Source organism: Aspergillus niger (genome assembly GCF_000002855.4).
Source record: "Aspergillus niger supercontig An15".
Taxonomy (NCBI): Eukaryota; Fungi; Ascomycota; class Eurotiomycetes; order Eurotiales; family Aspergillaceae; genus Aspergillus; species Aspergillus niger.
The window spans coordinates 1,074,174-1,085,688 of record NT_166530.1 but is presented as its reverse complement, the minus strand read 5'-3'; the positions used below and the strand labels follow the sequence as shown (position 1 = coordinate 1,085,688).

At 49.7% G+C, this 11,515-nt stretch overlaps 4 protein-coding genes across 4 annotated transcripts; 1 reads left to right on the top strand and 3 right to left on the bottom strand.

Annotated features, from left to right (window-relative positions):
• Positions 1 to 353: 353 nt before the first annotated feature.
• Positions 354 to 2,880, bottom strand: An15g04600 (uncharacterized protein; the record flags this gene model as incomplete). Its single annotated transcript, XM_001396958.1, has 3 exons — positions 354 to 2,384; positions 2,431 to 2,576; positions 2,628 to 2,880. 3 exons carry the CDS (start codon positions 2,878 to 2,880, stop codon positions 354 to 356), a joined length of 2,430 nt encoding a protein of 809 aa, XP_001396995.1.
• A 1,996-nt stretch (positions 2,881 to 4,876) lies between these two features.
• An15g04590 (uncharacterized protein) lies at positions 4,877 to 6,840 on the bottom strand (the record flags this gene model as incomplete). The annotated part of the gene is made up of 3 exons (XM_059744664.1): positions 4,877 to 4,912; positions 4,958 to 5,072; positions 5,126 to 6,840. The coding sequence occupies 3 exons, from the start codon at positions 6,838 to 6,840 to the stop codon at positions 4,877 to 4,879; spliced, it is 1,866 nt and encodes a 621-aa protein (XP_059606527.1).
• Positions 6,841 to 7,548: 708 nt separating this feature from the next.
• An15g04580 (uncharacterized protein) lies at positions 7,549 to 9,323 on the top strand (the record flags this gene model as incomplete). Its single annotated transcript, XM_001396956.1, has 4 exons — positions 7,549 to 7,664; positions 7,722 to 7,987; positions 8,052 to 8,926; positions 8,991 to 9,323. The coding sequence occupies 4 exons, from the start codon at positions 7,549 to 7,551 to the stop codon at positions 9,321 to 9,323; spliced, it is 1,590 nt and encodes a 529-aa protein (XP_001396993.1).
• Positions 9,324 to 9,921: 598 nt separating this feature from the next.
• On the bottom strand, positions 9,922 to 11,078 carry An15g04570 (uncharacterized protein; the record flags this gene model as incomplete). Its single annotated transcript, XM_001396955.3, has 3 exons — positions 9,922 to 10,369; positions 10,434 to 10,677; positions 10,748 to 11,078. 3 exons carry the CDS (start codon positions 11,076 to 11,078, stop codon positions 9,922 to 9,924), a joined length of 1,023 nt encoding a protein of 340 aa, XP_001396992.1.
• Between the last annotated feature and the right edge of the window lie 437 nt (positions 11,079 to 11,515).

The following is an 11,515-nucleotide window of genomic DNA, read 5'->3' as shown; positions in this document are numbered from 1 at the left end:
GCACGAGGGGTTGGACATGTCGGTGAGGGAGATGGAGCCCATGGTTCGTAGTCTATTAATCTGTTTGATCTGTGTGATATGGAAGGTTAGGTCAAGAGAAGGGATATCAAACGAATGGCGGCAGATATTGTTGACTATTTACCCCGCGGACAGTCTGATTTAAGATGCGGGGTTTCGCCGAGAGAGTCGCCGATGGGTTGGGATCGTCTGAGACGATGTGGAGATTTCGGTTAGCCCTACAGTTACTCTAGAACACCGGGATAAGTTCTATACATATGGGGAAAGTATGTATGAAGTAAGCTAAAATATTGTCTAACGTAAATTATGTATGGAATTCCAACAGATTAATCATATCAGCTAGTATGCGCCTTGCCCGGGTTATCAGACACCGACGCCGTCACACACTCCAGGGCACTCTTCAAGTCGATATGGAACAACGGCAGGTTCACCCCGGAAACCACTGCCGGCTTGCTCTCTCCACGTCGTTGCACGGCTGTCCTCTCCGACCCCTTGGCTGCCTCGTCCATCTCCCGTACACTCAGAACCTCAGCGCTCTTATCATCTCGGGTCTTGTTCTGCTTTAATTGATCGCCGACCTGCGACTCGACATCACTGGCACGCTGGTCCGAGTTATCTCCAGGGTAGTCTCCCTCCGTGATGTTGAAGATCGGCTTGAGCTCAGGCACATCCGACGGCCGACCGAATCCCGCAGCGGCGAGAGCCCGCTTGGTCCACCGGTTGTTGATATGAGCAAAGTGCCACTGGACTCGATCCGGAGCGGCGTACCGGTCCAGCTGGCTCCGGACATCGATCAGGTTCTGGACCGAGGTCACGTCAACGTTGTTGACAGCAGAGAAATCAAGGATGACTGCCCGTAGCAACGGTAGTTCTGTCGAGTTATCTGTGTGTTCGGCCTTGCTTTTGCGAGGGGCGGGGTCGTTCCATGGTCGGTCGCCGGGGGTGGCATATAAGGAGGGGTTGGTACGTCGGGTGGATTCGAAGATGTGTTCGACCAGATTGTCGGTGTAGTGGTTAGCGTTGGGGTAGTTGAAGCCTTCAGATACGCGGTAGATGAAGACGCCTGGGGCGGGCTGGGTGATAGGGATGGTCGGGTTGGAACCATCGGTGTGTTTAAGGGGGAGGAAGACGGTTCGACTAGATGTGCGCTTGTAATCGGAGCTGGAAAGCTGAGAGGCGGTGTTGAATTCCTTGGCTGATCCGGTCTCTTCGACAAGGTGATCGCCGATGACGGAGTGGATCTGGACATGGCCAAGGAACTGACCGCGGGCTTTGGCAACGCGGAATAGCAGGACTGCGACCGAGATACAGATTGTGCAGTAGATGCCGTCTTCGATGCTCGTGAAGATAATGACGATGATGCCGATTAGACTAATGATGGCGTCGAGAGGGGACACGCGCCAGAATTGGTAGATCACTTTAGGTGGCGTGATCAAGTCACCGACAGCGTGGATGATAACAGCAGAAAGTGATGAACTGGGAATGAAGAAGAACAGGGCGGGAAGGGCGTAAATGGCAAGCAGAACGACGATGGCGGTGATGACGCCGGCCAGCGGCGTCCGTACACCGGATTTGGCTTTGATAGCAGTGCGAGAGAACGAACCAGTGGCTGGGTAGCCACCTAGGAAGGGTCCGAGGAGGTTAGAGATGCCAATAGCGATGAACTCCTGGGAAGGATTGATGGTATAGTTGTTGACGCGACCGAAGGATTTCGAAATAGCAATATGCTCGATCACCAAGACAATTACTGCTGCCGGCAGCTCATGGGCAAAGGTCTTGATGATATCAGCGTTGATCTTGGGAAGGCCCGCATGCTGAAACCCATAAGGGACTTTACCCAGCATCTTGAAGGCCGGATTGTTGCGACGATGGAGATTGACTGCAGCGCTAATCATCGTATAGAACAGAATCACAAAGACCGTGCGAAGGGTATTCAAGAAAAAGAAGAGCTTCGCCTTCCGAGGGTATTTCCTAGTTCCATAATTGCATGCCGCGCGGATGGCATACAGCATGGCCAGTGCCGTCAAGCCCATGGCAGCATCCATCTGCGAGGTGGGCAGATATTTTAGGGTATTGATAATGACCATGTATGTCGATCCACGGGTAGAAAAATCGGCCGTTTCTCCCAAAACCGTCTTGACTTGTCCCACGCACACATTGATGGCAGATCCGGTCATGAAGGCGGTAATCGCAGGAAGAGGAATGAAGTCGACGATGAATCCGAGACGGAACAGGCCAATAAAGGTCGTGATCGCACCGCAGATGATGGCAAGAGCTCCGGCGATCGTTGGGGCTGAGATGTCAGGGTAGTCCTTTTGGACTTCGATGATGATGGTACCAACTAAAGTGGACATGACGGCCACCGGCTGAACGGGTTAGCTTTTGGTCGTGACAAAAAGATGGAGTACCTACTCCGATGGTGATATCCTTTGATGTGGCAAAGAACCAGTATATTAACACGCCCATGAATGATGAATACAGCCCATATTCGGCAGGCAACTTGGCTAGGATGGCGTATGCCATGCCTTGTGGGATGACCACAGCCCCGACAGTAACACCTGAAGATGTCAGCCTCTCTCGCTTCAACAGACTGACGTAAGATATCTCACCTGCAATCAGATCACCGATGAACCACTGCAAGTTATAGCTCATGATCCAGTGAAGAAAAGGGAACAAGTCGTAGAAGTAGCGACCAATCTGTCGACGGGATGGGACGAGCTCGCGCAGCCATTCACCGGATGTTGGCTCTGTCTCGACATAATACCCAGCATTATCTGAGCCATCACGACGGTACGGGTCGGTGTTCGATTCCAGATCGATCCCGAGCACCTTCGCCAGAATATGGCCAACCTTTGTGGTCATTTTCTGTGTCAGCAGACTGAGATTTCAGGCCTGTGGCATATATCGACAGAAAATGAGATCCGGAGGGGAATAATAAATATTAAGCTTATCGCGTGAGAAGTGTAAGATATTTTATCAGAGGACAGGGGATCGATGTCGTGATTTTAGCTTCGAAATGGCAATGCAGCAGGGGGCTTGCCATGTGCCGGCCAGATGCACCTCCACGCCCATGCCGAGCGCGCATTGGCCTTTATCGATATGACCGAACCACAGATGGAATTAAGAAACACGAGACTAAGTGTTTGCCTTCTCCTTGGTCAAAGGGAGCTGAATGACGATCGCTCGTAAGACGGTGGGTGAGCTCTTTCGTGTTCGCCAGGAAGTTTTTGTCCTGGAGTGTTTCTAAGGGACTGCTGCTGTAGCGCAGTAAGCGCGACTATGGACATGCTCTGGGCGCCGAGTCCGTGAACCAAGTTTTACTGCCGTGATATCATCTTATTACGAACAGAAGAGAGAAATTAAAATGGACACGCTACAATTACCCAAGCTTTCTGCAAGCTGGCCCAATCCGTGTGTTTTTTTTGCTGCGTAAAAGGACGGGATAGGGCTAGGCCAGGGTCCACCAAAGCGGAGACATCCATCATGCTATTGTTCTCCACGGTCAGAACTAAGGTAATTGCGTGCCAATCCGATCATACCATAAGTCTGGTATGGCAGTTACGTCCACTTTCTTTTCTGCTGCCTGGTAAAGATCTACTCTAGGTCTTTACCATAGGACATGACTGGATTAAGTGGAGTAACTTGCTCCATAAGGCTGAAACAACTTGTTTTAAGCATGATATGGTGGTAGTTGAGGGGCCGCGTCAGGGAAGAGTTAAGCTCAACCGTGTGTTCACATGTGGAGCTACCTCTATTGAACGAGGATTCTGATATCACCATCAAATACAATTTCATATAGAACTGTATTATGCTACATGACGCCAATATCATGGTCTTCGGCGCCATTGACCAGGTTCATCCTGGGAGGGGCGACGTGGCCGGGAAGTGGCCGAGTCCCTCCACTGCCATGGCGAATTTTTAGTCCCGAGCACGCAATCAAGCTAACCGTGGGATGCATTTTCGACCACACACAAACATCCCACTTCTCTACTCAAATCGTTGCATGCGTATGCGCCAAGGTACGCTTAATGAGCTGCTGCATCCTGCCACGAAGCCACGGATACTCTAATCGCTTGGTTATGCCGCTTTGGAGAACCAGAAGACCTCATACGATGGCCAATAGACGCACGCACACGAGCATCACGAAACAAGAGAGCTACACGAAAGAAGCAAATCTTAAAGAGCACCGCGCCTTGGTTTTCATCATGTCAAACGAACACGTAATATGGCGATGTATGTGATCGGGCAACCGGTGATCTGGTTCTTCAGATCCTGCGCCGGGGGTAATACGAACCAAGATCGATACAGTAGCAGATTATTTATTATACGAGTAGTCTGAGCCAGTTTGAGGGGTTTGAAGAGTGAATCCAATCCTGAAAAGCCCGTTACTTCAGTCCAACCAACTTTATTCTTGGATAAAACGAGTGGTGCAAAGGGCCGCCCAGGGCATGAGAGCAGATATGATCTGCCATCTCCGCGTTTCTCGTGTCCATAACATGGAAGGCAAAAGTCTCAGTATACATACAGTGGGTTTCTGCTATGGAACTTCCTGAAGGGAATCTCGAGGACAAAGAAGGTACCTCTCACGGTCTGGTGTATGCTCAGCGGGAAGCGCTACTATTGACATCTTCCTGGAAGTGGGAAGCTACATGCACGGTTTGCTAGATAAACTACTAGGCTTTATTTTAACCTCTGATCTGATAGACCACAAAATATTCTGGAAAATTGGGTATATGGTGCTCAAACGTACTCGAGTCGCTGCTGGAGATTTCTTGGGCAGGTATCGAGTACTCTTTGTCTCGGAAGTGACCCGATGCGGAATAGCCCAGTCCCACAATATCGTCATGCCCACAATTAATTATGGCGCAAAGACGTTGAATTGTCCGTCCAGATTCTGATCATTAGCAAAAGGCTCAGTATCTAGAGGGAGGTAACATACCCAATCGACCAGATCTGCATCCATCCACTCCCGGATATCCGTCAAATCTTCGAATAAATTTTCGAACGGGGTCTCCGAGCTCCCTGTCTGGGCATCGCCCGTCCCTGCTTGGGCTCTATAGATCACTGATTTAGTTGGCTAATTTGAGAATTTATCTGGGTAGCTTACTGTAAATGGCGGAGTATTCGATACGCTCGGAGACAGATATGACTTCGGCTTGAGAGATCTGCCATGCGGGCAATCAGACTTTCGATCTCCCCTCGAAAAGAGTCCAAGTTATGTTCGGTATCATCTTGGAGACACGAATTCAGGGCCACGGCCGCATGTAATGCTTTCAGACTTGTCACCCCACTGAGCAGCCAGAAATAATCTCGGAGGATAGGAGCTTCGTAAAGTTGTCTGTGAAGGGAAATCAAAGCTGTGCTGGAACTTATACATCTTTCTCTGGACATTGGAAGAAAATAAGGCGCCTTGGAATGGTGAAACGGTCGGTGTAGCAGGAGGTAGAGATGATGCGCGTACGTTTGCAAGACGCACCAATATGCGTAGCGATTAGAGTCCAGAATGTTTGGAGAACCATCAACCATATAGGCCGCGTCCCACTGTTTTTGCTCGTCCGCTATCGCAGCATCGAAGTTACGCAGGGCCTGTTGGTCGAGACGTGAAGGGCCCGAGGTATGGCGACAGATCTGGGTGGAAAGCCGGAACAGCCGAAGCTTAGCCATCATGACAGACATCTGTGTGGGCTCGCTACGAGACTGCTGCACAATGCCTTCGCTGGTGATATCGACATCGTTAACATCAGCAGGTAGAGGAGCTTCAATGCCGAGAAGGTATGACATATCAAAGTCCCGGAATAGCATTCCCTGATACGTGTGCAATGTCAAGAGGCCAGCCCAACAACGTCGCCGTCTTTCGGTCTCAATTGGGCCCATGTTTTTCTGCTCCACATTGCAACGCAAGGCAATGCCAATATTTAGCGCCATTCCTAACAGGGCCCAGCCTTGATCGACGGACTCATTGTGAGAAAGGCTGTATATTACCATTAATAGAGCTTCGAACGTGCTGAAAGTGTGCCGGATCAAGAAGTCACCCTGCAGGAGACAGGTTATTGCAGTCCGGAGCAGGCGGCGAGACACAGAAACCGTGACAGGAACCGTACTTGCACCTTGGGTAACATTCGAAGGTAGTTGAGACCAGACGCACGCTAGCCTGGGGTCACTTTCATCTAGAGTGTTCAGAGACAAAGAACATAACGCGAAAAGCAAAGCCAGCCAAGGTAAGTCGACGTCATGAGGCCGTTGCATGAACGCTGTATACTGTTTCTGAAAAGTTGGGCCATGCAGAATGGGAAACAGGGCGGATATATGTTTAAAGAAGTGTGAGACCAGATAGTCGCAACAAGACTTCGGCGGAAGCGAGTCAATCATTTCCTGGAGAGAGATGCGAGGGCCGATTGAGAGGGGTGATAGCGTGTCATTAACATCCTCCTCGGGAACAGGCCGTTCAAGCACAGTTTCCCAGTGTACACCCGGAGATGATTTCTCTAATCCTGATGTAGGCTGTTCGGGTCGTAGATTTGAAGAGAAAACACCTTTTCGTCTAGGCGTAGACGGAGATCCTGCCCCACCATTTAAGGCAGGTGACGCCGAAGTAGTTACAGGCTGCCTGTGAGTTTTCCTTGATACAGATGGGCCAGACAGGGCTTCGTAGGAGCAATTATACTCGCGCTTGCGACGCTTGCACGCACCACAAGGGTTTTGGCGATCGCATCGCAACTTAGAGCGTCGGCATTCCTCGCAATTGACAGCTTTGCGCTTTCGCCGAAGAAATCCGGGGACTTGCTGGATGGCACCGTTGTGGGCCAAGTTATTGCCTAACATTTTCTGTGTAAGGAACGAGGATAAACAAGAGGCTTAGTTAACTTTTAGGATAAAAATCCGAGACGGAAATTCTTGGTCGGAGATGGCATTCATTGAATCATCAATCATTGCCACAAAGAAGATCGGATCCCGATGTACGCCCGATGGCGGAGAAGATCGGCGAAAGAAGTTCCCGATATTTCACGGGAGAGATGAACTTATATGCGGCTACCTTCCCCTTAGAACCGAACAGATCAGATCAACTCTTCCATTCCGCCCATGTTAAAGGATTGTGTAAGCTTGGATATATCCGTAAGGCTTAATGGAGCGCATATTGACCAGTTCATGGCTTCATATTGTCCATTTAGTCCAGGTCACATGATTGTGTAAAATTACCAATACCGGAGAATACTAACAATGCCATATAGCTGACTATATGTATGGGTCTCTGGCGAAGAAAGCCGAAGAGTGAGAAATCTCTCAGCGTTGGTGTACGGAACAGATCTATGTATGTCGCTGAACCGGATGCTTATGAACACTTTCGACCGTTTTGTTGTGATGGGTTGCATGAAGTTAATCCACTCAAGTCCGATTGATCGGAGATAGAGGCGAGCGGATCGGAGGTGTTATGACTATAAAATGTTGGTGTCGTTATTTTCTTTGGGGATTCCTCACCATCTTAGAAGCCCATAATCTTCTGTCCCTTCTGTCACGCAGGAGCTACCAGCAATGGAGGCATATCTCCAGTACCAACGGATTCGGAAATCCGTGCAACAGCACTTGGCAGAGCTGAAAGATAATTGCAGCTGTCCGAGCTACCCTATCGGCGCTCATCATGGCCCCAAGTAAGTCTTGGAGAAAATGTAATTAGGCTTGCAACTGTCTAACAGAACACCATGTAGCTGCAAACTGAGCGGCTATTGCAGTACCCAGGAGAAAAGACCTACCGAATCGATGGCCCCTGACGCTGCGATTCTTGTGGACTGGGACGGACAAGATGATCCTTTGAACCCCGCAAATCAGAGTACATCGCGGAAGCTCTTCATGACCTTCTTGGTCTCATTGATTGCAGTGGCCGTAACTGCTGCATCGGCGATCGATGCTTGTGGAGTCAAGGAGTATAGCCAATACTTCCACGTATCGGAAGTTGTTGGGTCTCTAGCGACAGGTATGGCGTCTTCTCTCTGGAATCTATTATAGCAAAGAGCTGAACTCCTCATGTCTCTGAATAGGTCTGTTCCTTATCGGATTTGCATTTGGTTCCCTTCTCTCGGGCCCTTTCTCAGAAACCTTCGGGCGTAATGCCATATATTCAACAACAATGCTCCTCTTCTTAGTCTTCGTCATGGCATCAGGACTAGCCCCAAACCTCCACAGTCACCTTATCTTCCGTTTCTTTGCCGGCCTCTTCGCTTCCACTCCGCTAACCTGCGCCGGTGGTACGGTTGCCGACTTATGGAACCCTCTGGAAAAGACCTATGCTTTTCCAGCTTACGCTATACCTGCATTTATCGGGCCCATGATCGGCCAAATAATGGGAAGCTACATTCCAGTCACGCTAGGCTGGCGCTGGCTTGAGTGGATAATGCTTATCATGGGTGGGGTAGTTATGGCTCTGGTCCTGCTATTTCAACCCGAGACATATGGCAACCTAGTTCTCTACTGGAAGGCTTCCATCCTTCGAAAAGAGACTGGTGATGAGAGATATAGGGCTCCCATGGAGATCAGTCAGAAGGGCCTGGGCCAGCGCTTGAAGATCTCTGTGTATCGGCCATTTGCGATGTTCTATTCGGAGCTAATCATCATCTTGATGTCGCTATATCTGACCATTATTTATATCGTCCTCTTCACTTTTCTCGAGGGGTATGCCTACATCTTTGGCGACACATATGGCCTCTCCGAAGGACTGACCAACCTTTGCTGGGCTGGGATGCTTGTTGGGACTTTGCTGGTTAGCGGCGTGGTGCCGGTAGTTTACAGCTGGACTGCGAAGGCCTATGCTAGAGATAAGTTCACTATTGCTCCTGAGATGAGACTCTGGTATACCATGCTTGGTGGTGCAGTGGCAGTGCCGATCAGTCTGTTCTGGATGGGTTGGACAAGCAATGTAAGTCTATACGGATACCCTCACAGGTTTTGCAGGCGCTAAGATATATTTCCTCTTTCAACAGCCAAAAATCTCAATCTGGTCCCCTCTCATCGCGTCAGTCCTTTTCGGCTACGGTATAACCACCATCTTCATTGTTGCATACATGTATCTCATTGATTCTTACGATACATATTCGGCCTCTGCATTAGGATTTCTCGTGTTCACGCGATATGTGGTGGCGGGAGGTGTAACTGTTGCGGGTGGCCCCATTTACGAGGCTCTCGGCGTGCAGTATACCCTGACTATTCTGGGGTCCATCAGTGCAGTTATGGCGTTGGTGCCTTATCTGCTTTATTTCTATGGGCCAATGATCCGCAAGAAGAGTAAATATGCGGTGAATATTGATACCGAGTGAAGACGTGAAAAGTGTGACTAAAAGGAGTCCATATCTTGGTTTATCGGAGTGTTTCAAATTCACTTGGCTTGCAGAATCTAGAGTATTAGAGACTTGAAACAATTTCTAGAGCTAAAAGAGCTTTTTTCTATGTTATCTACGAGGGAAGAGAAATATAAATAAGATAGATATAATCACAACCATTGAGCAGGCATGAAAGAAGATGACTGATACAGATTCTTGGAATGCTTTAACATAACTGTCTCAGTGGAAACAAGACATCAGCTGCGACCTAGGTCTTCAACAAGAAATTGAGGATCAGGAAGCATCCGAAGAAATCAACACAGCGTTTCTGAAGACCTTCATACAATGAAGAACCAAAGAATAAAAAGATTGACAAATGTAACGAATTGTACAGGAACGAGCTTCGCTGTGGTACCTCGTTGTAGGCTTCAGGACAGATAAGTGAGCTGCTTGACATCGGAGGTATTATCGGGCCCTCGGGGCGGCAGCTCTTGACATAGAAAGACAAAATTCTACGCCCTTTAAGCCCAGAAATATCTCCTCTCCACTCACACTCATCTCCCAGCAGGTCTCCACGAATGAGCGAGTGGACCTCTCAAGACGAAGTCACGCATTGATGGTACCAAGGGTTCTGCTCCACACAGGTGCAAGGCGACTCACACTCGGTTGGGCCGGCATAATTGAGGCCTCCGCATTGACCCCAGTGCGAAACAAGATTGCCCGAGCTAGCGGCCGTCGAAGAAGTGCTGCTGCTGGCAGGGGTCTGAACATGGGCGTGCGCAACAGCGGTAGTTGTACCCGGGCTTGCGACAGATGCACTGCTGACCGAAGGGGAGGCAGCAGACGAGCTTTCCGAGCCATGTCCACTCCACACATCATCACCAATTGGCGTCTCCAGGATATCCGTCTCTATCTTCTCGGCTGAGTCGACCCACAGATTGAGGCCGTTGAACAGGGTCATGTTGTCGTTGTAGAGACCAGGGATTTTGTACGTCAGACTCGGAGATCCAGTTCCCGAGCCTGTGACCTTGACTTGCGCACAGCTAGAATCTTGGTATCAATACTGTTGCTCCTTGAATATCATAAATCTGGGAGCGGTTGTCTCACCTGTAGAAGAATTCAGCCTCGTTGGCCTGAGCGCCGTGCAAGCCCACATGCTCGGCGCGCACCAGGTACTCGCCCGCCGGGGTCTCAGCAGGGATTTGGAACTCGAATTGAGACATGCCCCAGGTGCACCAGGCGTCCTTGGTCAAGTCGGCATTCTCGTTGCAAAGAGTCTTTTCCCAGATTTTGAACCATTCCCCGTCGCCTTCGTATTCCTGGACATTGCCGGTGGGTGCCTTGGACATATCTGCGGTTCGGGAGAGTAGGATGATTAGAAGATGAGTTACCATGACAGGGGGTGAGGGGGTGACTCATACAAACTTGACCCGGACCAGGATGCGCAATACTGGTGTCGTAGAAGAGCTTCATCCCGATAGTATCGCCCGCGGCGACCTCAGCGACCTCAGTCTTGGCAGCATTGCTGAACGAGCCCAGGTTACAGCGGAAGTCGTTATCATTGGGTGTCAGATTGTCAAAGGTGCTGGTGTACTTGGTCGGCTCGTAGACTACACTGCGAGTAGTCTCACGAATGTACTGCCAATCCGCAGAAGCCTCTCCGTTCAGCACGAGCTTGCTGAAGATATAATGGGCGGAAGCCGTAGGTGCCAGGCTGGCAGTGGCTGCAACGACGAGAGGGAGATACTTCATTGTCTTTGACCGACGATGGAGAGGAAGTTAGAAAATAAAGAGAGAGAATGAAAATTCAATGAATTGAAGTGGAAAGAGTGACGAGAGCCTGACGCCTGGTCAGATTGAATCCAGCTCGAGAAAGAGAAGTTAAAGTAAGGAACGATATCTTGTACAGTTTCTCTCCCAGCTGAAGAGGATAAATGAGGGTTATATATGGATGTGCCAAGCACGGCGCGGCTTAGTTCTGTCTTCGAATGTCCACAGCTTGAACTCCTGTTGTCATAGTCCTTCAGTTCCTAGCGCAGCGCCGTAGCGGGCTTGTCCGAAACAATCTGTCTCACCATTTCCCTAGACAAGGTCCAGTACACGTCCATATACCTGGCTGAATTTTGGTTATACCCTGCTGGAAATGCAGTCTCCCTGGCATGCTACAGTCCAATACATTTTTGAACTCA